This window comes from Citrus sinensis, chromosome 4 (assembly GCF_022201045.2).
Source record: "Citrus sinensis cultivar Valencia sweet orange chromosome 4, DVS_A1.0, whole genome shotgun sequence".
Lineage (NCBI taxonomy): Eukaryota > Viridiplantae > Streptophyta > Magnoliopsida > Sapindales > Rutaceae > Citrus > Citrus sinensis.
Genome location: NC_068559.1, coordinates 1,089,926 through 1,114,992, shown reverse-complemented (window position 1 = coordinate 1,114,992; position 25,067 = coordinate 1,089,926). Strand labels below are relative to the sequence as shown.

The 25,067-nt window shown below is 33.7% G+C and overlaps 3 protein-coding genes and 1 non-coding gene across 5 annotated transcripts; 2 read left to right on the top strand and 2 right to left on the bottom strand.

Annotated features, from left to right (window-relative positions):
- The first annotated feature begins 97 nt into the window (after positions 1–97).
- LOC102608157 (nuclear pore complex protein NUP88) lies at positions 98–5,275 on the top strand. Its single transcript, XM_006486263.4, has 9 exons — positions 98–772; positions 871–1,025; positions 1,123–1,245; positions 1,584–1,728; positions 2,079–2,140; positions 2,591–2,807; positions 2,944–3,867; positions 4,441–4,690; positions 4,780–5,275. The coding sequence occupies exons 1-9, from the start codon at positions 485–487 to the stop codon at positions 5,040–5,042; spliced, it is 2,427 nt and encodes an 808-aa protein (XP_006486326.1). The 5' UTR covers positions 98–484; the 3' UTR covers positions 5,043–5,275.
- A 179-nt stretch (positions 5,276–5,454) lies between these two features.
- On the bottom strand, positions 5,455–10,396 carry LOC102608450 (cytochrome P450 90A1-like). The gene is given in 8 exon segments (NM_001288876.1): positions 5,455–5,693; positions 5,970–6,100; positions 6,213–6,319; positions 6,447–6,525; positions 6,620–6,706; positions 8,800–9,045; positions 9,163–9,312; positions 9,630–10,396. Coding segments are annotated over 8 exon segments (1,422 nt in total). The 5' UTR covers positions 10,155–10,396; the 3' UTR covers positions 5,455–5,596.
- Positions 10,397–19,562: 9,166 nt separating this feature from the next.
- Positions 19,563–19,636, top strand: TRNAR-UCG (transfer RNA arginine (anticodon UCG)). Its single transcript has one exon. It is a non-coding gene; the product is annotated as a tRNA-Arg (tRNA).
- A 2,092-nt stretch (positions 19,637–21,728) lies between these two features.
- On the bottom strand, positions 21,729–24,188 carry HMG (group B HMG-box protein). Of its 2 annotated transcripts, XM_006486265.4 has the most exons (8): positions 24,032–24,188; positions 23,411–23,498; positions 23,151–23,279; positions 23,003–23,060; positions 22,856–22,900; positions 22,451–22,531; positions 22,269–22,355; positions 21,810–22,061 (listed from the first exon to the last, which is right to left on the bottom strand). In XM_006486265.4, the coding sequence occupies exons 2-8, from the start codon at positions 23,479–23,481 to the stop codon at positions 22,035–22,037; spliced, it is 498 nt and encodes a 165-aa protein (XP_006486328.1). In that variant the 5' UTR covers positions 23,482–23,498; positions 24,032–24,188; the 3' UTR covers positions 21,810–22,034. The 2 variants fall into 2 exon arrangements, with proteins under 2 accessions (NP_001275787.1, XP_006486328.1); NM_001288858.1 differs by lacking the exon at positions 24,032–24,188 and having other exon boundaries at positions 21,729–22,061.
- Between the last annotated feature and the right edge of the window lie 879 nt (positions 24,189–25,067).

Genomic DNA, 25,067 nt, shown 5'->3' with positions numbered 1-25,067 from the left:
TTTATCCTTATTTTATTTTTTTCAAAATCCTTATCATACTCCCCATCATTAAAAACTCAAAACAAATATAGTTATAGGCATAGACGCCAACAAAGTTAAATATAATTCTTTACGAAAAATTAAATTTAACGCTCTGGCAGATCTCCAACGCCGATGAATTGTCCTCCTCCTGATTTCTCCATTTCAACCGTTGGCATTCACAAAACTGGCATTTGGCAAACAAATATTTTTCCCGTACATTGACACCATTTTTTGGGGTTATTTTCATGAATTTTTTTTTGTCTTTTAAATATTACTACGTCGTTTTGATCCCCACACGATATACAAGCATACCTCCCCAAATCTAGGTGGTTGGTTTCTCGTACTCTGTGTCCCTGTCCCGCTCAGTTGCTCCCGCACTCAAGAGACAATAGATCAAACACCATACGAACACTCACTGCCAAAAACCCTACGAGCCAGCCAAAAAAGAAACTGTAAGTTTAAAATGCGTTTCAATTTCGACTTGTCGGAGCAGAGCACAGACTCACGCCTATCCCTCACGCCGAAAGAAGAAGTCGAGTGGGTCCCGCTTCAAAAGCACCCAGTGTTCTCCGCCCCCGACGCAGTTAGAAACGGCGGCGGAAAATTTAACGGAGCTCCAAAGAATCTAGTGGCCTGGGACGGAGCCTCACGGTTGTATTACTGGGACCAGAACGCACAATGCCTCCATCGAATCTCCGTTCGGTTGGGCGAACCCGAACCGACTTCCATCCTCGCCGCTTCTCCCTCCAAGGTTTTATCTTTTTATATATATTCTTTTTCAAACTACTTTTTCCTGCACGTGCTGAAAATGATAATTTGTTTATTTATTAACCTAAACTTAAATTTTAGGTGATGCGAGCTGATGTGAAGCTGAATTTTGAAGTTAGTAGAATCTCGATCAATAGAAACGGATCAGCTTTGTTACTTATTGGCTCAGATGGTCTCTGTGTAATGTACTTGTACGGACGTACTTGTAGTAGTGATAACAAAACCATCATTTGCAGGTACATTTCTTGTGTAATTGCGTTGTGGTGTCTCAAATTTAGCAGATAATTGACTCTAATTGATAGCCAATGGGTGGATTTGATAATATGTTCACAGGACTGTTTCAGTCGGTTCCCAAATATATTTTAGTAGCAGCAATGTGATACGGACACTACAAGTTTCGTGGCATCCTTATAGTGATACCCATCTGGGGATTCTTTCTTCTGATTCAGTTTTCAGGTATTACTTGATCAATTGATGAACATGCTTATTTCTTAAACTGAAGATGAGTCGGAATAGCATGTTGTTAGCAATCATCTGTAGGTCTATACTATCTTACTGTACATGCTTGCAGCCAATGCCTATCCTCATATGACCGTATGTTGCTTTATTCTCAATGGCTACAATGGATTACCTTTTAGCTAGACTGGAATAACAAGATTCTGTCCTGATTCATTCTTGCATTCTTGATCAACATGTTTAATTTTGTGTCGATTGGTGTGCTTCTTGAAGAGAGCAAATAATAACTTTTGTTTTTGACTGATCTTAACCTAAAATTTTTTCTTGCCTTCCGGTAGACTTTTCAACCTGGCTTCAGATGTAATGCAACCAGAGCAAGAATATTATCTGCAGCCAGTTGAACCAGGTCGATATAGGAATGCTGCTTCAATTTGCCCTGTTGATTTTTCTTTTGGGGGAGACCACTTGTGGGACAGATTCAGTGTAAGATCAGTTTATAGTTCATATATCTTGTTAATGCATATGATTTGTATTAAAATAGTATGCTTTGTTGGCTCTTCATGATGGTATTCTACTGTCCACCCCCTCCCGGGGCGGTGAAAGCTGCTAAAAGATGATATTCCTGAGCACTGATATTGGCCTTTTGAGGCATTTCATTCCTGTGGCAAAGTCTTTATGCTGTTTATTTTGCTTTTGACTTGGTATATCCTTTGTTCTATAGTCTCCTCTTCCATCTTTTATTCATGCTCATCAGTTTGGGTAATAATTTAGTATTTTCAATCTTGTAGCGGTCTTACATCAAATGACGTCCGGGTTTTATACTGTCCTTGCAGGTTTTTGTACTATTCAGTGATGGTTCAATTTACATCCTATGTCCAGTAGTCCCATTTGGAAGGTACTTTAAATTCCAATTATTTTGTTATTTCTGTTCCTTTTATTTTTTTGTAATATTCTTTGTTGTGTTGTGCTTATAATATTTTCTTGGAAATAGTGAGAGATAGGCCCTTAAGTGTTTGATAGTCATAAGAATATTGAAATTCATTTAAAATGGGACAAGGAGGTACATCTGCTTTTTATTTTTGACACGTTCAACACATGCGTAAGATCATGGAATTCTATTTATGCTCCAGTCCACAAAAGACTACTGTTACTCTGATTAGGTCTGTGTCTGATTCAAAGACCACACAGTACACCCAATCCGGTGTAACTGAAAATATTGGAGAAGTTCTCTCATTTGTATTTGTTCCATTTGTATGGCCAAGATTACCCCTTGAGGGTATTTTAATTTATTTAACTGCTTGTCACTTATTTATAATCAAGTTAACTGAAGTTGAATGTGCATCAGTGTTTACAAATGGGAATCGATATTGGAGATATATAATGATGCTCAAACATTTGGTTTGAGATCAGTCAATTCATTGGCTGTCAGAAATTCTAGTCTTGCAATCTCTTGGCTGGAAGCAACATTTCCTGAGGTGGCTCAAGAAACAATTGATGAAGGAGATCTACCTGCACTAAAAGCTCATCCGCATGCTTTGTTTGATTCATCAGTTTCTTTGCAGGTATATGTCTATATTTTTAGGTATATACTTTACCAAATGGTTTGCTTCTCTTTTTTGTTTTTCCGCATCTTCATGAAACCAACACACCACACCTTTTATATATTTATTTATTTTTTTGGGGAGCTTAATTTTCCAGGGGCCTCTAAGAAAGATATGTCATGGTGGGGAAGATGAATCTCTAGCTGTTCGAGGTGCAGAATGTGAAGGTCGTGCAGTCAGCTTTCTCTATAATTTGGTCAGCAAAGACTCAATTGTGGTGACTTCATGGAGTGGTGGGCAATTGCAGATAGATGCTCTAGCTGATGAAATCCAGCCAGTCTGGACAGTTAATATCCCGCCTCGTCTTCGTGTTGATTCCCAGGATCGTATTCATGGTCTTGCTATGATCTGTGAACCAATCTCAGGTGAGCTTCCAGTTGTGAAGCTTGATCAACCACTTGATCATACTGTTTGGTTGGGACATCCACCTCCCTTGTTGAGACTGGCTACCGTGGACTTGGCCTTGCCCAAAAACACAGAAAGTGGTTCTATTATTACCATGTCTATTGATCCCCTAATGCAAGAAAGAATATATATTGTCCATGATGGAGGGATCGATTCAGTAGTGTTGCATTTTCTCCCGTTTACAAGTCAAACCAGGGGTAAGGATGAAACTAACAGAAGTCCCTCTGTGCATCCCGTCCTAAATACATGCCAGGGAGAAACCTCCTCACCATCTCCCTTGTGTGGGTTTGTATCATTATCGGATTCATTTGGGTACTCATGGATAGTGGGAGTCACCTCCACTCAAGAGTGTGTTGTGATAGAGATGAAGACTTGGAACCTATTGCTTCCTGTTCAAATTGATTCAGAGAAAAAATCTGTTGATTTGGGAGCAAAGAAAGAGATAGATACTCCTGATATCATAAGCAAAGAACTGTTAAGTGGTCCAAAGGTGATTCTTCTTCCTCAGGCTTCACCGAATCTACGTTCTGTTGCTGCTGATTCTATTGAAGGTCGATCAACTCTTCATCAGTATTTCAATCTTTTCCAAGAGAATTATGTTGAGTATGCACATAAGGTAAGAAAATTATATCTAAATCACATAAAATTGGTGCTTTTTACGAGTTACTCTATGTCCATCGAACATCAAGCACTTTGTGGTTTATTCTACTTTCAGATTAGTGTTTTAGCTGGAAAATGTTTGAAAAATTATTGGATACATGTGATTTCTTGCATATAAAAAGTGAAAATTCTATAATATAATTAGCTGATTGCAATTTCAGAAGTTAATGAGAAGAAACGAGACAAATAAGAGAAAACCTAAAGATACCAATGTTTGGAGCTAACTATGGGCCTATATAAGTCTGTAACTTTAGAATCACAGCTGGTATTGCTATAACAGGATTCATGCATTGAGAGGGCATCTTTATTGAAATTTTTGACAGCTATAAAATTTAGGTTTATGTTTTTAAGATGTTTGCCACTTTTGCATTTGTGTAGCAGAAATCAGCCGACAATTTTTATAGGTCTTACAAAATATGTTGGTTGCTTATGTAAAATACTACTAATCTGGCATGAATCTGAATTGTGGAATACCCACTTGGTGCTCAAGCTTTTGATGTTTTAGTTGTATGGCGATTTGACCATCTAGGTACACTTTGAGCTCAAGCATCATGCTCCACAACTGAAGCGAATCATTGATGATCAACATGCTCGTTTATCTGAGGCACAAAATAAGGTTTTGAAAGTTGAGGAGAGACAATCGAGATTGGAGGAGAGGATCGATCATGCAGTTCAGCAGCATAACAGTTTGGAACAACGATTACAACACTTGCGGAATTTGCCTGGGGCACACAAGAAACCTTTGTCTGGAGCTGAGCATGCATTGAAGGCTGAGCTTGGTAAATGACTTTCTTGGCAGTTCATTTCCAGCTTGGCTGGGACCACTTTAACATATTACGCGATCTATTTGTTTGTTTTTCTTTTGCAGACCACTTTGAAGGAGTTGAGTTGGATGCTTTGCATTCTTCCATTGAAGCATTAAGAGCGAGGCTAAGAAGGTTGACGCAATCTCCAGAAGGCAGTCCTGGGAACCAACAAAGGCAAACATTAGGGAAGAACTATGTCCAAGATGCCCAAATATCGCAGCTCAGATCCTTAATGGAAAAGCTCTCACTTGTAAATAGCGAGAACTTGAAGAAGGTTAAGCTTGTTGAATCTGCATTAAAAAAGCAAGAAAGCAGCAGATACTGAAACCTACACTTTCCCACTTTGGTTCAGCACCTGAATGACTGAAACCACATGTCGTCTGAGGTTCTCTAGTTTGAATTTGCTCATTGCACAGAGATTAGAATTACTAGTAAAGATTTTCTAAGGTAGTCCCAAAGGAAATTTATTGTGTATACATGTGTTTCTAGTTGTATCTTATCGTTATCAGGAAAAAAACAGTAAATCAAAATTGTATCAAATCATTTCTGTTGTGGGTTGCAGTGTTTGGTGAGGTGACACTTAAAAAAAAAAACAATTTTATTGTGTTTCAACCTAATTTACATAGTTTTAGAAAAAAATAAAAATTAAGAACTCTTATTGCATCACAAAAAGGAAATAAAATGATTACTATTAATCATTACTACAGCAGCTTGATTAAAACATATGAACATGATAATTTACATAAACTATTCTGCTAACATAAAATTTATTAAATTTGACATAAATAGTTGATTACATTAGATGATACATCATCTCCTCTAGCATTCTCTTACTCCATCCTTCCTTGCTTGCTTCTCTCTTTATTCTTTACATGGCTTTTAATTCTCATTTCGACGCTGCACAATGATGGGGTACCTCTTCTGCGTTCTTGTTGTTGGAAAGAATACCAACTTATCTTGCTCAGCTGGTACCCAGCTGCCAACACAAATTAAATTCATTTTTACTTGTATTAATAAACAACCAAATACTCACCCCCCCAGCATTTCTTTTCTTTTCTCTTCTCAAAGAAGTGAAAATAGAAAAAGAAAAACTTATATATACAAATATGAAGTTCTTCTCTAGTGCAGGCACTCACTTACTTTTAAAATGTTGAATGTCCACACATGAGAATTTTTATATATACACACATATAAGAAAAAAATGATGAAGAAAATAAAATTAATATTAGCAAAGGAATGAAAAAAAAAAAACCTGAAACGAGTAACTAAGTGGTGAAGAAAAACAGAGAGCTCAACCCTCGCAAGTTCATATCCAGGGCACAGCCGTGGCCCACCGCCGAACGGAGTGAATACATTTACTGGACTCGTTGCTCCTGAATTATTCTATTCATGTATTTATTTATTTTGGAAAAAAAAACTCCAATTAGTTACTAAAATAAATATATTTAAAAAAAATTGTGAACACAGTTTTGGTTTAAAATAGGGATAAATTTACCTGCCATCTCCATGGGTTGAAAGAGCGAGCATCTTTGAAATGGTCATGGTCTAAATGTACAGCCCTGAATGATGCAAAAACTCTCCACCCCTTTGGTATAGTGTAACCTGATCAAAATTTGATTGGAATTTTATGTATAAGAGTCACCACATTTTCATAATTTCATGAGAATATATAAGAAATTTTTCTGTTGAAAATTAATAGAACCAATATCAGATGCATATATTTTCTTGCCTTTAATGTTGATATCTGTCATTGCTCTCCTGAAAACCCCACTGATTATGTTGGCCACTCTCAGAGTTTCATTGACAACCTGAAAAAGTTAAAATTAAATCAAATTAAAAATTTAACTCGAAAAATACATTGCTCGTAGTGGGACTTATTTAAATTTTGAAATATTTACTCACACATTGAGTGAATGGCATTGACTTATAATCATTCCATTCGAGAGGCTCTTGCTTGCTCTTCTTTGCCCTTATCTCATCATGCTCCTCCTGCCACAAAATAACATCATACAATGAGTAGCACACTACGGTATGAACTTATAGCAGATGGTATGCAATATTATTGAGTATAGTTTTAAGTTACGGGATCCATGTGATTGGTAATTATCTTATGCGGACATCCACGCTTTACAAAATATAAGTTTGAGCAATACAATATTGTTTTGCAGTAAAATAGAACTGTTTAATATTATTTTGAGCAAAATATAATTACACTGCTCTAGATAATATTACATTACAGCAAAACAACATTGTATTGCTTAAATTTATATTTCGTAAACTGCAAACACATACCAGGTATACACACAAAAATTTTCATCCATGTGATATCAAACAAAAGGAGCCATCTACGTTACGTTAATCATAACGTACATTCACACACAGCAACAGTACTCATGATGGGATCTGTTACTGTTGCTGTGTGTGGCGTACGTTACGATTAATGTAACGTAGCACTGGCCCAAACAAAAATGTGAATGTAGGTATAGACTTTCGTGTCCCCACGATCGTTTTGTTGAAAATCTTGAAGCTTTTGGCGATGCTCTCCCAAGTTTTCGTTAGGCAAAATGAGATTGTCAAATGTCAATGAGGAGGGAGGGCGAGGGGAGTTGTTGTACCGATTACCAAACAGTGTTTGTAGCCCTAGACCTCTAGGGTCAGTCTGGTGGTTGGGCTACGAATGAATTGACATGTTTTGGTCTTTAATTACAAAATCTGGGTCGTGCGCAAATCGGGGCCCTCATAAATGCAAGACTCAAAAGACAAAATCAACGGCCAGGCTTTAAAACATCACGTGGGTGCACAAACATCAAAACGATCCTAGGAATCAAGAACCAAAGAGGGAGAACACTAGGGTGGTGCCTAGGTGACATCATGACCATTCGCTTTGCACCGTCCGATGGCCCTTCTCTAGAAATCAGCACCGCGCGTTTTTCAAAGCACCGTCTGGGGACCACGGCTCCAATGCTAGAGAAGAAAACTCTGCCGTACAACAACACCCTCTTGGAACTTCCAAAACCACCCCCCAAAGGGTTCAGTGCTCGGAGAGGGTCAGTTTGGTCATTTGGAGAAAGACAATTTGGTCAAAGAGAAAACGTGATCAGGTTCTGACACGTGCGCAGATCCTTTTCAAATTTCTAACACTGCACAGCTTCAGGCGTGGCCGGTTTTGGAAGGCATCATTTTGTTGTCCGGTTAGACAAAAACTGGTTGGTACTTTGACTTTTATGATATATTTTTTTTCACTTTTTTTTTTTTTTGCCACTACTTTTGACCAACATTATAAATACACCCCATCTCACTCTTCTAGAAAGCAAAAATATTCCCTTGGTTATTATTTTTAATTGAAGTATTTTTACATTGACATTTTTTTTAAATTGTCTAATTACACTGAAACTATGATATAGGGTTAAACGATCTCAAATCCGTACATTGTTTTCTTATATTCGTATATTTTAAAATGTTAACTTGAGATTAGTTTGTATTATCTAACTATAATTTAATATTTAATTATACTTAGAGATAATATTATCTAGTCTCAAATTCACATTTTAAAACATACAAACATTTGTTCACTTAGACTAAATTGAGATTATTTTGTTATCCTAAAATGATTTTAAGGAACCATTTTGTATGTTGTGCAAAAATAAGAACAAAACCATGGGCATGGTTTTTTTTTTTTTTTTTCCTCTTTTATCTCATGATCACTTGTCAATGGTTGACAAAATAGTAGACAAAATGAAAAATTAGGTTTCTAAAGAAGGATTTAGATCCGGTGCTAATAAGATCATTGTGCTGATTTTTGCTACAAGTCCCACATTATTATTATTAGTAGGACATTGTTAGTTAACGGATCTTAACCATATATTATTATAAACAATTTTATGACACGAAATTTTTAAAAAAAAATCAGCACAGTTGATATTGCACTGGATCCAAATTTTTTCAACCCATTCCAACGTGATTATTATTATGTGCTAAGGGCTCCACCAAATACTCCTAATTATGTCTTTGCTTCACACAAACAAAATTTGGGGAAAAGGGAAATGATAATAATAATGAAAGGAGAAAAATTGAAAGCAAACCTTTAGTTGAGCCAAAGCTAGAGGAGTCTCAGTGAGGAACTTAACAGCAAGAGTCATGATGGTGGACGTTGTTTCATAGCCAGCCACCAACAAAGCCACCAAGAAATCAACGATCTCCTCATCGGAAAAGCCATCGTCTCCGGCCAAAAGTGCCTCCAGCATATCGTTCTTTCGCTCCCCGGATTCACTCTCCTTTCTCCTCTGCCTCACTACCAAGCTCAGTGCCTCCGCCACCTTTGTTCTCGCCTTCATATACAATCGACAAAATTATAAGTTGCATACCCATGTATTCTTTTCTTTTCTTTTTTTTTTTAAAAAAAAATAAATAAAAAAGAAAGTTTGAATATAAATCAAATTCGGTACTTGTATAGCTCTGCGATAGGTGGTGGAGAAGATGGGTAAAGGAACAGTGAAGAAGCCTTCGATGACGAGCACGTATTCTTTTCTGAGACTCTCGGTCCATTCATTCGGATCAAAACTCATCAGCTGCTTCACTGTTAACTCAAATGTTATCTGCAAAGTACATCACAACATAAAATATTCATTTTTTTTTTTAATAAAGAAAACATCATCATTAGTGCTAATAAACATTTTAATAAGTTGTAAAATATAAACAAATATTCCTTTGGAGACAAAAATAAAGGCATACAAAGTTGTCATGCCAGCGGCTTATCATTACTCCACTATATCATTACTAAATGTTTATAATAAGTGAATTGAGTCGGACGATCTGCCAGTGAGTCAACTCAGGCAGGCAGGCAGGCAGGCAGGCATGACGTAGTCCACGTATAAGAAACAAGAAAGTAATCAAAGTATATAGGAGAAATCACCTTCTTGGCTTCTTCCATGAGAAGGACCCGGTCGGTCCAGGAATCCATATGGAGCCGGACCAGCCGGTCTATGTCGACCAAAAGATGGTCTCTAATGATCGACGAATTAGCGAAGCTCATGGTTAAAGAATGCATTCTCTTATGAAGACTCCCCTTCATCAGCAGCAACGAGTGCTTCCCCAGAAGGTTCGATATCGAGCCGGGGTAGCTGCACTCGAACAACTTCCCTTCATTCTGCAAGATGAACCGGTTCGTTTCCGGGTCGGCGGAGAACACCGTCGGCTCGCCAAATATGTGGGTTGTGAATATCGAACCGAACCGCTTCACCCTCACGTCAATGAAGGGCTCCGGGTTCTCAGTTTTGTATGCGGCTATGAGTTGCAAGGTCTCCCCAAGAAAGGGCAGGCCGAGGCTTCCCGGCGGCAACCGCAGCCGCCGGCTCCGGGACCTTTTTATAATAAAGAAAATGACTGTGGAAATGGAAATATAAAGAACGAGATCATAGACAAGAGTAAGACCCGCCATGGAAATAAGAAAATTAACTAGCTTGTTATCCGTAAAGGAAAAATACTGGTACGGTTAGATAATTACATGCTAAGTGAGAGTGAATGTTTATAGGAAAAATATTGTTATCAGAGGAGAGTCGTGTGAAAGTGAAGAGAAAGAGAGAGAGAGGGAGAGGGACAGAGGGTGCAAGCACAGGCACACGAGGGGGTATTTGATGAGAATCTATAGACGTTTCTGAGAAAAAGAAATAAATGCTGGATATTTGGGTATCTGAATTGTGAAAGAAAGATTTGTATCTCTCTCTCTCTCACCCTTTTTCGCGTTCTGTCTTGAAAAGCTTTTTAATTTTCTTTTTCTTTCTCTGTCTTTGAGGATAAGATTTTGGAAGGAAAATTAAATTTGGAAAAGGATTCTTTTGTGGAGAAAAGAAGTGCTGAGCTTGCAAAATCATACTGGATACCAAAATTCATTATTTATTAATTTGTTTATAATTAAGAATGCTACTTTGACATTCTTTTCAATAAAAGAAAGAATCTTTCATTAATAGGGTGATAATCCATTTGAGGTAATAAATAATCTTTCAAATTAATTTGGCTATAAACTTCTTTCTATGCAGAGGTATAGGGTAATCTTCATATTTTAAGATTAATATCTGTTTAGTTCTTGTAATTATTAAAATACTTTAAAATATTCATGCCGTTAAAGTATTGATATCCCTACCGTTATTTTTTATTTCTTTTGGCTTACTTTTCAATATTACCCTTTTATAATAATTTTTTTGTTTGGACATTGATAAAAAGAAAATAATTAAATTATCAATTTCACCCTAGAAAATAATATATATATATATATATATATATTAATTTTTTTGCAAGCACCATTTGCACACTTGGTAGTTTGCATATAATTTTTGACAATTAAAAACTAATATAATTTTTTTAGGGTTAAATTAGTAATTTAATTATTTTCTTTTTATTAATGTCCAAACAAAAAAATTATTATAAAAAGGGTAATATTGAAAAGTAAGCCAAAAGAAATAAAAAAATAACAATTTAATTTTTGACAATTAAAAATTAATATAATTTTATTTTTATTTTTTAGGGTTAAATTGGTAATTTAATTATTTTCTTTTTATTAATGCCCAAACAAAAAATTATTATAAAATGGTAATATTGTAAAAGGAAGCCAAAAGAAATAAAAAGTAACAGTAGAAGTATCAATACTTTAACCGCATGGATGTTTCGAGACATTTTTAAAAATATAAGGATTAAATGGAAACTAATCTTAAAATACATTAACTAAATTGGCTTTTACCCTCAGAGATATATGCTATTTTAAAGGGTATTGCGCTTTCACCTTTGAAAGGTTGGCATTTTATTTAGTTAGAGAGTGACTCAAATTGGGATTTAATTTATCTTACAAGTATTAAATTCAGGTCGCCGTGGCGTCTGTGTATCAGATGGTTGAATTATTTAGACTTATTTTTTAAATACATTTTACTAATTCATATATCTATTGAGAGGGAAATTCAGTGGCTTATAGTCTTATTAATTTGAGGTTAAAACTTAATGTTTATAATTGGTGGGATGATTCACCTGTATCAATTCATCAGAATTTGCACAAGCATACTTGGGAAGAATGTTTCTGTATCATTTTAAATGAATGTTTCTGTATTCTTTCTTAATAAAATTTCGCACCATATTAAAAAACAAAAAAAAACTTCGCTCCCGTGTGTTTATTTAGGAGAAATTTTTTTCTAGTTGTAAAAAAGTATTTTATATTCATTTTATCTAGACTGCACAATAATTGACCTATCTAGATTGATTCAGGAAAAATAATTTTTCTAACTTTGTATCAATAAATTACAGTTTAATAATATTTAAAAAAAAATTGTCAATCTGATGTATGTTACTTTGTGAGTTGGTCTTGACAGATATCAATCGAATTTAGTATAAATTATTTTTAAAAAGAAGAAGAACAACTCACATACGTAGATACACGTTAGCATGCACATGTGATGTAAGTGCAGTATTAGTATTTGTTTAATTAGTGATGAACTTTCTTTTAATAGGTACACGCGGGTTAACATTAAGCCAAGATAAGAAATTTGTGAATGAAAATAACATCCCTAGCTAGCCTTAATTGGGTTATATTATATGATCAATTTACTTTACCTCTTTTTTTTTTTATATAGTATTTTTTACTATATTAAATGATATCATCACAAATTCAAATTCGCAAGTGTTTCCTTAATCTGCAGCTTTTAGAAAAATAGAGGTGCATGATTTATTTATTTATTTTCCCCTTCAAAAGGATCAAAGGGGTATGTTGGCATGGTGACATACATGTGCCACATGGGTTACATTATAATGCCAATCCCATCTAGGGGGCCAAAAAAAAAAAAAGGAAAAAAATGGAGTTGATCAAGAAGCACTTCTGTGGCCCTCATTCCTTCTGCCTCTTTATGAATTAGAATATGCTTCATATTAAAAAAAAAAAAAAAAAAAAGCATGGATGCAACATTCTACAAAAAGAAAAATATAAAGTATGGAGGGATATACTTCACTTTCCAATCTTTTCCATTTTGCCACTTGACCTTTCCCAAGGATGCATGTGTACTCTTGGCCCACATCTGTATAAAACAAATTAAATATTTAAATTAAACGCACTCTTTTTTTTTTTTTTTAGGTGTTGGAAATTTTTCTTCTCCTTGTTGCGGCTATAAATTTTAAACTCTCTTTTTTTTTTTTCATAAGTGGACGCATTAAATTTTCAGTCTTTTTTAACTTTTAAGATTAAGATAAGATTGGTTTTTTTTTGTCTAAAATTTAAATGGGTCTAATTTTTTTAAAGTCCAAATGAGTTTGAATAAAATTATATAAAAAATTAGATAAAAGTTATAAAATTTTATTAATTTTAAATTTATTCAGATGTAAATATCTAAAAAACAGATAGAAGTTATAAAAAAACAAATAAGTAAAATTTAAAATTAATAAAATTTTAGATTTTAAACTTTTAACAAACAAGCCCTAAGTTTAACTATCGATTAAGGCATGCTAACTAGCATTGGTACCTCTAATTACTTGTTAATCAAGTTGCCCAACATTTTTCTGTCTGGCTTCTATAGATTATATGAGATCTCTTGATTCAATGTTTGGTAGGAGTGGGATCCTTCGGTGGTTAAGAAACCAACAAAATTCTATATTACAAACACATAAAAAAATTTTCTAGTGAGTACATATCTTCTTTAAATTGTACTCAATTTTAAATGGAACCGATATATATCAAATTAAGTTATGCAGATGCAAAGTTCTTCTCATGCGCAAACATTATAATTTATAAAGTATAAATCTAACCATTGGGAAAACTAATAAATTTTTGTACTCCCCCTTTGTAAAAATATATAAAAGTTGGATGAAAAGCTAGTGTGTTTCCTTCGTTATTGTCTTTGATTGATTAGCATGCATTATATTAAAATGTACTTAAGCCAAAACCCTGCTTTCCATTGGCATTATTAATCACTAAGTTTCTCAGCCTTCTTCATTGATCCCACAACTGAAGCCTAATAAAATAAGATGTATAATTTACATAAAGCTAGCTAGCTAGCTTAACAACCAAAAGTATAATGAGAAGAGTAGCATGCAATTATAGCCATGGTTTTTGATCTTTAATATGAGGGTGATGATACCATGTTCCTCCACATGGTCCCCATTTAGGGACATTAAGCTCTCCACCCACTAGACAACTCATAAAATAATGATCCTTAAGAAGTTCCCACATCTCCTTTTTTCATGTATTGGCATTATTACACCATAAAAGCTTTTCTCTCATGAGAGAATCACATCATGTGTTTGTGCGTTAGCTCTCTTTCCTATTAACTCTTCACTTAATTGACTTTAAAAATCAAGATGTGCTGATTAATCCATTTTGTGTAACATTCCTCATTGCCCTAATTCTCACTCACTGTTGATCTCAAATCAACCTCCCTCCCTCCCTCTCTCTCTCTCTCTCTCTCGTTCTTTAATTTAAAAGAATAAATTAATTTTTTGATTCTGTTACTTGTTAGAACTAACCTTGCTTTTGTATTCTAAAATTTCGAGTTACTTAATAAATTAACTCTTCTAAGCTTTCGAATCTATCTAAAATAAGACCCGTCATTGACAAAATTTTGCAATTGCAATTTGTTCTGCTACCCCGTCGCTATCTTGATTAAAATATCAGAGTAAGTTGCTCTCATTTATATATTTTATTTATTTAATTTATAATCCAATATACACAATCTACCAATCTTTTGTAGTTGGCACTGAAGATCATGCACGAGCGTGACCAAATCATTGTCGAAACTCAATTAAATTCTTTAAAATAATTGCAAAGAATGAATTTGTATATGTATGTATATATAAATATATATATTATATATCGGTCTCTTTCCTTTTTATAATTTTGTAATGCCCCACAACACGTGTGAGGTGACAGTACAATTGCTCAAAAACAAATTAAAATGTCCACGTCGTGTCCTTTCTTTCTGTCCCATATCGATTGATTTAGCACTATTATTTTAGTTACTTGGCAAAATTGGTCACTACTCAGTAGTCACTGACCCATTGCCAAATTTGCACTACATAACACAATAATTCAAGGTTTCAAAACTATATATGTGCCACTGAGCCAGAGCGAGCTGGCCAGCTAGCTAAAGGTGTCCGGTCCACCTAATCGAATTGTACGAGCCGTGACCTTCGATTGGTCCCATGGGTGCGACCCAAATCAATCGATTGATGGTTCTTTGTCGGACCCTACCGTTTGTTGAAGCCATGAAGGTAAGCCAAGAAAGGACGAAATAGAAACCAAGCCATTTTAATTTGGGCACATTCATTTTGTGTGACCAAATTAATGAAAGGTACTTATCATTTTATCAAGAAAAATTCATTATAAAGAGATGGTGAAGAGTTGATTAAATCTTGACGTATAGATATATGGTTGTGCGTGGGATCGACAGTTTGGTGCTGCCACTCATTCTACGGGCTTGCCGACACCAATTTTGATACCGACGATGATTTTTCCAAGGGTTAATAAAATTGTTATTATTTCTTATCCCTTGTAGTGGTCCGCACTATACAAAACTTTAATTAGAGCAATATATGATAGTTTGGCAGTAAAACGAAGTCCGACATATCATATATAATAAAGTTGTATCATTCTAAATTGTACTTTATAAAATATGAGTGACCGCATCCAATAATTTTTATTATGATAACTATTTGTCGGCACTAATGTGAATATACTTGATGTTTGCGCATTACAAAATGTAAATTTGAACAGCCCACATTGTATACAACATTCGATCAAATCGATCATAAACCTAGGAAACTAACTAAGGATGCAAGGCTCTTGATCATTGAGAGGGCCACAAGGCCAATTGGGGCATCAATGAATGAATGAATGAAGACGGTGATCGCATTTTGCGGTGCATAAATATGTTTCCTGTAAGTCTCAGGTAATTGTTAAGAAAAAGGACCACATTATCTTATCAAATCGTTCACCCTATATTTTCTTCAATGTGATTGAAGGGGACCAAAATTGACTTTGAGCTCCCACATCCATAAAATTTTCTTTCTGATCATTTAATTGTTCATATAGGATAAGAATCGTGTAATGTCCCTCCCTATCAGAAGTTGTCACCTTTTCATAATCTTGAGTTTATCGCATGTAATCATGTATTTTTAATGCCCTAATAAAGATGAGATATGTGTCGAATATACACAATTGTCGAACAAATGAAAAAAAAAAGTTGAAATTCTTTACAAAATAGATTTGAGCTCAAAAGGTGTTAACTTATCTTTAATATGTATTTTCAAATATTCTATAATTATTAAAAGTATATACATTAATTTGGTTTGAATTATATGAAATTTTTGAACATATAACTCAGTATTTGTTATTCTGGTTTGAAATATTCAAACACTTTTGGATATGCATATCAATTTGGAATAATTCAATCTTGATTATTGAGTAACCAAACAATGACTTTTTATAATTCGTCAACCAATTATTGAGATAAGGAGAGACGTAGATAAGATTGTGGAGACTTGAGAAAGCCATTGGTTGCTAAACAACTATGGCATTGAATAGTTTGGTTACTCAATAATCAAAGATTGAATTATTCACTGATGAGTTAGGAATCATTTTAAAGGTGGATTTCAGATCAAAATTTGATACACCAAACCCTTTCGACTGACATGACCTATTTTATTCATAAAAGAAATAATAAAACATTGATTTATAGATAAATAAAGTTGGGTAAATGTCATTTCTTTTATCTATTTAATTTTACGTTTGAATACGAATAATAGTCAAGAATCAAGGTTGCGGCTATGATAATTTAATATTAGGGCAGTAGTTAAGTTAGACTAATTTCCCGGTAGAGTATTGACGATAACCATCATATTATAATAATGATTGTATATTTAATATTTATCTTTACAATCATGCGGTCGTCACCGAACACGAAGCTGATCCAACTTAGTAAGACCCTTTAATATTTTAACGGTATTTTTTTTTATTTCTTGTATGAAAAAAAATTAGGTGGCCAAATTTTGTTAATTTTCCGAGCATCTAAAAATATTCGAGCCATAAAATAACATACCCGGGAGTCTGTAGCACCCTAAGATGAAAAAGGGTTTGAAGACTTTGATAGGGGTATATGCGGGTAATTTTTAAAAACCTACCCCGAGGTTTGAGGCTGTTGCAAGTAGATGGTGAAAATCATTTTATTTGTAAAAGACCCCCTACCGTTAGTTAAAATTTTTATTGACTAACTGTTGACTTTGAAAAGACAATATTACCCCCAATATTTATAATTCTAAATATTTACAATTTCATAAGTAATTAAAATAATTATTTTCACCATGATCAAGTTATTGATATTTCCTTAAAATCTTAAAAAAATAAAATTACAAATCTTAAAATAATTTTTTTAAAGTTTGTAATAAAATTACAAATCTTAATTATTTGATATAAAAATGTAATTTTTTAAAGTTTGTAATAAAATTACAAATCTTAATTATTTGATATAAAAATATAATTTTTTTAAGTTTGTAATTTTAATTTTTTTAAGATTTTAAGGAAATTTTAACTGACGTAAACTTTTTTTTTAAATTTGTAATAAAATTAAAAATCTTAATTATTTGATATAAAAATATAATTTTTTAAAGTTTGTAATAAAATTACAAATCTTAATTATTTGATATAAAATATAATTTTTTTTAAGTTTGTAATTTTATTTTTTTAAAGATTTTAAGGAAATTTTAACTGACATAAATTATTATTGGGGGTAATATTATCTTTTTAAAATCAACAGTTGGTCAATGAAAATTTTAACTAACGGTAGGGGGTCTTTTACAAATAAAATAAGTTTTACCATCTACTTGCAACAGCCTCAAACCTCAGGGGAGGTTTTTAAAAATTACCCGGGTATATGCCAATTGAATCAAAGAGACAGTCAACTGAGTGGTCAGCCACGAGACACGAGGTCTGAGTCACACGTGTGCACTGACAAATCTTAAAGCAGTTTTGTACAAATTCTTACACTTCCCAACGTCAGCAACCAGCGGCCTGCCCTTCTTGTCACACACGAATGGATGTGTCAGCGTCGCACGTGTGGCATCCTTTATTTTCAGGACGGTGGAATCTGTGACCGTGAAGAAGATCACATGCATTTTTGTCTATTTTTGCTTTTTTGTCTCTGCTGCGCCAAAAAATGTATGAATTTTTGAAAGTTTCGGTGTCTTCTTTTGACTCATAGGCCGTAGCTAACGCCTCCCTACCCATACCATCCATCACACACGGCTACGTTTAAAGAAAGAAAAGAGACTGAGAGTCACAAGCCAACTACCAGGGGAGCAAATTAATGGCAAAGCCGTAACATTTACAGTGACGTACGCGCATGCATTTCTGTTTAGCACCAGTAGATCGTTGTGAAGGATCAAATTTCAATGACTCGTAAGATATGAATTTGATTTATTTGCCTTTTTTGTGGAACCCAGGAGATTAAGAAATGAGCCGGAGAGATCAAGGCATGACCAAAAACTAAAACTAAAACTAAAACTATTAGATAATGGTCTGTAATATTTGATTTGAAGATAAGTTTTTTTTTTTTTAATATATATATATTAATCTGTTCTAAAACTATTATGCTACTTGGTAGGGTAAAAAGTAAAACTCCACGCATTTGCATAAATATTAATTGCATTTCGGAATCCCAGTAGTAGTGTTGCATTATGTACTTCACACGTATTGATATTGTGCACCTATCGTGATGATCAAAGTTTTCTTTTTCTCATGAAATGTTGCAAGATGTTGGGCACCAAGGCCATTGGATATTTTTCTAATTGGAGAAGGACATTTATAAAAGAAAAACCTACCTCTAAAGTGGAAGGTAAATGACAAAAGTTGATTGACTTTGCCGACCAAAGTCATTATAAACTTTTTTGAGGTTTAATAATTGGTTTCCTTGTCTCTAATCAACGAGTATTAGACATAATCCCACTTTGTGATTTGTATTTAATTTAAAGTCTTCATCTCCACTAATTATTCTTTAATTGACAAGCTATCACTTAAGCTAAATTTTCCTAAAATAATCAACTGGGCTTTGCTTTTCCCTTGACAAAAAGATGTTAGTGAATAGTAAATAGTGAACTCTAGCTAGACTTGCAATCAATTGTTTTTATTTTGATTTAGTGGCGGTACTTGTTTGCTTGTTGCTTGAAAAATAGGGCACAATGCTACCTAATTACGTTCATTTTGCGGGTTCAATGGAGATCATAATTTTACCTTTTTTTTCTTTTCTTGGGTTGAATTTTCAGTAAAATTTTATGCCATTCACATCTCTTCCACAGAACGCGAAACCAATTTCACATTTGAGGCCGCCAACTACACCCATATCAGTGGTTGGTGTACCTCACTTTCAACAATAAAAGTGAGAGTTCGAGTCTTTTGGGAATTCATCGGCCTCCATTGTGAATAAATTTTAGGTAAGAGTAGATCTCTTTTTTATTGACATAGAACCCCAAACTATAAAAGACAAATTCTTGTTATGATATAACTATAAAACTTTAAACTTTTAGTGACCCCATTTTAAATTATCTGTAGATTGCAGTATAATCTTGAAAAAAAATAAATTAAAGGTGCTCTTATTTAATAATATGGATATGTACTTAAAAATGTTTATATTTTAACACTATTGACATCAAGCCCCGAGGTCAAAATTTTCAAAATCGATGTATCCACAATTTCTGATGATTTTTTTTTTTTAAAAAAAAAAATTCCATGTTCTCCTGTTAGCAGTTTGATCATGAGAAATTGGGAATCTCATTCGAAAATTGAAGTTAATCTTTTAAGAATAATTAATTAGGGGTTATTAAATAATCTGACCGCATAGCGCAGTGGATTAGCGCGTTTGACTTCGGATCAAAAGGTCGTGGGTTCGACTCCCACTGTGGTCGTTTATTAATTTTTGTTTTGTAATTTATTTCGACTGGCATTTGAAATGACTATTGATAATGCGTTACAATCATAAAAGATTCAATCGTGGGTTAAACTATGATTCGCATAAAAACACTATGAAACCAAAAGTTGGAATTGTGGTGGGTGACTTTAATTTTCATTTTTATTTACAACTCCTTTTTTTTTTTTTTTTGGGCTTTTGATTATTATTGATGATGGTGATGATGACGATGGCAATTGTTGTCCACTCGACGACCGTGTGACCAATCGGGTTGTCACTTTTCCGTGACATGTCCCAACATCGACACGTGTGTATCATGATCATAGTTTGATCTGGATCTCAGGTTTTGTGGCTAAAAGCTGCATTTGTTCTCTATAGTTTCTGTATGATAATACATAATGGGCTAGAAAGTGGTTGCCATTTATCCCAAGATCCAAGACATGATGTTATAATTTGTTTTCCTTTAATCATTAAAGAAAGCAATAACGGTCCATTAATTATTCTGCTCGAAGTATTATTTACTCATCATTTACATATGTTGGGGTACATTATTATTAACTTCAGTTGTACAGATGTTTGAAATTTGGTGAACTTATGATAACACTAAAGGGCAAAGAATTTTGGGCTTCCATTTAGTGAATGGAGCCCCATTTTGCTTCAAAATTCTGTGATTCGGATAAGAATCCTCTCCTCCTGAGCTTTTGAGAAGATACGTGATACCAGGCCAGGCATTTTATATCCTTAGGCCCCGTTTGGTTTTAGTTATTTATCATGGGATTGGATAACTTTAGTGTAAAATAATCTTTATGTCATGTTTGGTGTAAAAAAAGTAAAGATAACATAACAATAATGAGCTCACCACTTAATCCAAATAGTGGCAAAATTTCATCCCAAGGGGACCATTGGAATTACATTTTCTATGATAAAACTCTGTCCTCTACTATTCATGGGATTAAAAACTAGGGAATATCCACCGTCCACCTATTTTTTACACCTTTTTCAAAAATACACAATTCCTTCATTTTTTAGCTGGAATCCACCTAAAGTTACATTTTTTTTCACTTTTCCACTTCCGTTTGGAGTCCGTTAAGAAAACTAACGGAAACTTAATAAAATGACCATTTTACCCCCAAAACGAAAATTACAATCACCTTAAAAAATACCAAAAATAATAAGATTTAATGATGAATATCATTATTGGTACTTTAATGAAGTACAAAAAAATCTTAACTACTAGAGATTATAACTCAATTAATAATAAAACTCTACTTATCTTAAATTCAATTGATGATTTGTGAGATTGAGCTATTTTTAATACTACTATTATAATTTAGCATTCTAATTACAGATATATTTAAAAAAAAAACATGTATTTGATGGTTATGGAATTAATTTATTTATTGACCGATGGGGAAAATAATTAGATTTAATCTAATTATTTTTTGTAATTTTTAAGGTGAAATTGTAATTTTCGTTTTGGGGGTAAAATGGTCATTTTTTAAAGTTTCCGTTAGTTTTCTTAACGAATTCCAAACGGAAGTGGAAAAGTGAAAAAAAATGTAACTTTGGGTGGATTCCAGCCAAAAAAAGAAGGAATTGTGTATTTTTGAAAAAGGTGTAAAAAATAGGTGGACGGTGGATATTTTCCCTAAAAACTATAACATGTTAAATATTAAAAAAAATTAAGGGAAGATTTTGCATTTTTTTAATAAATTTACCAATAATTATTGATTTAAGTTAAATTATATTACATGTCATTTTAAAGTAAATTTACGATGATTTTAATAAATTAATATATGAGACATATTATTAATTACTATCTAATCTCATGGCATACCAAACACAACATAATATTATATATAATCCAGTATTATCCAATCCAATCCTATCTTATCTAATCCGATCCGATCCGATCCAATCTAGCATACCAAACGAGCCCTTAAATCTCAAGATAAAATTTTTGTTTTAAAACCTAGTTGATTGTGAATTGAAAAAAAAAGTTTGAATTAAATAAAAACAATAATGGTATGGATACAAAGTTGGGATACAGACTGATAGGGCATATTATGCGGCTCCACTATAAGTTGTCGTGTGTCAAGTGGTGACTTATCTTTATTAGCAACTAGTAATTACTGATTTGTACAAGAGTCGGGTTGGTTGGCCACATCAAATTACATACAAACTCTGTAACCATATATAAAACATTACTCAAAACAGTAGGTATATATGCAGACTGCAGATGAATGCAGTACCAGCATTACATTACAAGTTGGCAGAACGAAGAGTTGAATTCTTTTATAGTTAAAAACACAAAATAACCCAACTGCATGGTCATACAACGTCCAGGATTTTTTCTGGATAAAGCAAAGGAACTATACCCAGTGGCGCTCCTGAATCTAGTCGTCGTCCTCCTCTTCATCCTCCTGCCAATTCAAATTGGAATTAGATGCAGAAACAAAGGAGAAAGAACGGAAAAGAATTCAATATAATACGTAGATATGTACTTTGATTTAGTTGGGGACAATTTCATAGTAAAATTTACGGTACTTTCATTTTTAGAATAGTCTGAAGTTTAAAAATTCTTCCCTCATGCTAACGATATGTCACATATGAATTTTACACATACTTACCTCTTCAAGTTCTTCATCATCATCGTCGTCATGCACCTCGGATTTTGACTTCTCAGACTCCTCTTCATCTTCATCTTCAGTACTTTCCTGATCCAAATGTATTCAAGTCCAGTGAGAAGTCGAAAGGAAAACGGAATGAAACAAATCCAAACCAATAAAAAAAAAAAGGGATTCAATCAAACCTGTTTCTTGTTGTATGCTGTCATCAGCTTTTCATAATCCAATTTCCTTTTTGCTGCTTTTGCTTCAAATGGGGCTTTTTCCTGAAGAACCACCGACGGAGGTAAGATATAAGCAACTAGCATAAACTTCTCCAAACCCAAGAACTTAATCACAGAGAAAAGAACTTACTACACACTTAATTTAATATTTGCATTAGTAGTTATATGAACTAATTCATGTGTAAATTTCGAACATGCCACATCATTCAAGTGGTGCATATGACAAATTTCACCATCCAGTGCTCCTTCTTAATCTTTGGTCCCAAGCAAAGTTCGAAAAAGGGATTGCAGAATTCATTATTGCTGCCTTCAAATTAATAGCCCCAACAAATTTAAGAAACTTCCAGTTGATATTTTGGAACTTACTGCATCAGTCAGCGACTTCCATTTCTCTCCCCCAGCTTTCCCCACCTTCAATCACAGCATCAATTGACAAAATGAATTTCTTCCTCGACATAAGAAGTCTTATCAAATTAGGTTAATGAATTATGATAATTATGGATAGATGCTTACAGCTGAGACAGCTTTAACATTGGGATGCTCTTGTTTGTAAACCTTTCTGAACTCTTCTCTGCAGCATTTACATGATATTAACACGAGGAAATCTTCAAAATGCTCAACTAGTTTTCTGCTAAAGTATTTGAAATTGAGAGACTCTTACAGGAAAACAAAAAAAGCACTAGGAGGCCTCTTCGGCTTGTTAGGGTCTTTCTTTGCTGACTTGACATTCTTGGTGCGCTTGTTGCTACTCCTACTAGCTTTAAGCACAGCCTTTCGCTTTCCTGCAGCTCTGAGAACAAGGAGATGGGACAATTGCCCAATTGAGATCACCAAAAAGGATGAAGTAGCATAGCATAGGATCGAGATTAATAAGCCAATATGTTCTTCTATGCATTCGGGTCATTTTTATTTTGTTCTAACCTGTCCTCAACAGGCTTCACTACTTCATTTTTGTCCTTCTTGACTGCTCCTTTGCCCCTGGTAACCTTCATTTTCAGAAGCGATATGCCTGAAGTGAAACAACAAAATGTAGTTAACAACCATTTCATAGAAGAAAACATGCCATTTAGGTAACCGTTAGATTGAACAAAGAATTAAAGAACAAAAATTTTGCTAAAGCACGCCCATAGCTGACGGCGAGGATGATTAATTATGCAAATTTTCATGCCTCATTAAAGCCAAAAGCAATATTAAATCTTTGTACGCGTGCTAATGGGCAAAAAAATAAAGTTTCGAATTTTAAACTCGAGAAAGCACATACCAATAAAGCAAATTTTAATTCTTTTCAAAGAAACTAAATCGAGATGCAAGCAGACCCATTAAATGATCATCAATTTCAAAAACTGAGATCAAATTTTCTTTCAAATTTTTCTAGCAACCACGCAGATTAGGGATCATAAGTACAAACTCTACAGAATTGAATCAAAGAATCCCAAAAGCATAATACCCAGAAGCAAGTAAACGGTGAACAAATAATAAACCGAAGTTAAGTACTAAAAAGTAATAAGAGCTGATAATACGATAAAAACAATATTCACATGCCTGGACGGATAGAAGAGAAGCGAAGAACACAAAAGCAGAGCCGAAAAACAGGGCGCTTAAGACAGGGTAAAGCAGGGGAGATGCTGCGAAGATATTTGTGGAAGGTCACGTAAGATGCCACGTGGCGACGTGGGGTCTATCTGACGTTGACGAGAGAGTTTTGTCTTCTTGTCGAGGGCGGTCTGGTTATAGTTACTTTAGCAAGAACGCGTGTTAAGTTTTGAGTGGCTGCGATCAGAGGGTTTGACATACACGCACGTACAATCTTTGTCGTTCTTTTTTGCCAAGTATTTGCAACCCGATCGTGTCCGTCAGGTGAAGATAGATACTGCCGTCTCTTGTCCTTCTTTATGAAACTGTCTTATGTGCCTGGGGAATCATCAGATGCTGCGCTCTGTAGCATCAACCAAATCACGGTGACCTTATTTCACATATATATATATATATATATATATATATATATATATATATATATATATATATATATATATATATATATATATTTTAAAAAAAACAAATGACACAAATAACCATAAGCATTATGGTGCGATTTACTTCATGTTTCATGTTCATATGAATGAGAATGTGACGGAATGAGAATAAGTTGGGAATACGAATGGATTGGAATAAGAATGAGGAATGAGAATGAGATTTTAATGTTTACTTGACAAAAATAAATGGAAATGAAAATGTGCTGGAATGACATTAATGTGTTTACTTAGCAAAATAAATGAGAATGGAGAATATGAATGAGAATCAATTTACCAAAATACTCATAGTATTAATAATTAATAAAAATAATTAATTTATCATTATTAACAATATTATCATTATTATTTTTGTTATAATAATAATAAATAAATAAAAATAATGAATTTAGCATTATTAACAATATTATCTTTATTGTTGTTATTATTATTAAATTTTGTTAACTTATGTGATTAACAAACTGTAGTATGTCATAATTAATAATAACTAAAATAATAAAGTTAATAAATTTTATTAATAATAATAATAATTAATGACATTTAAAATA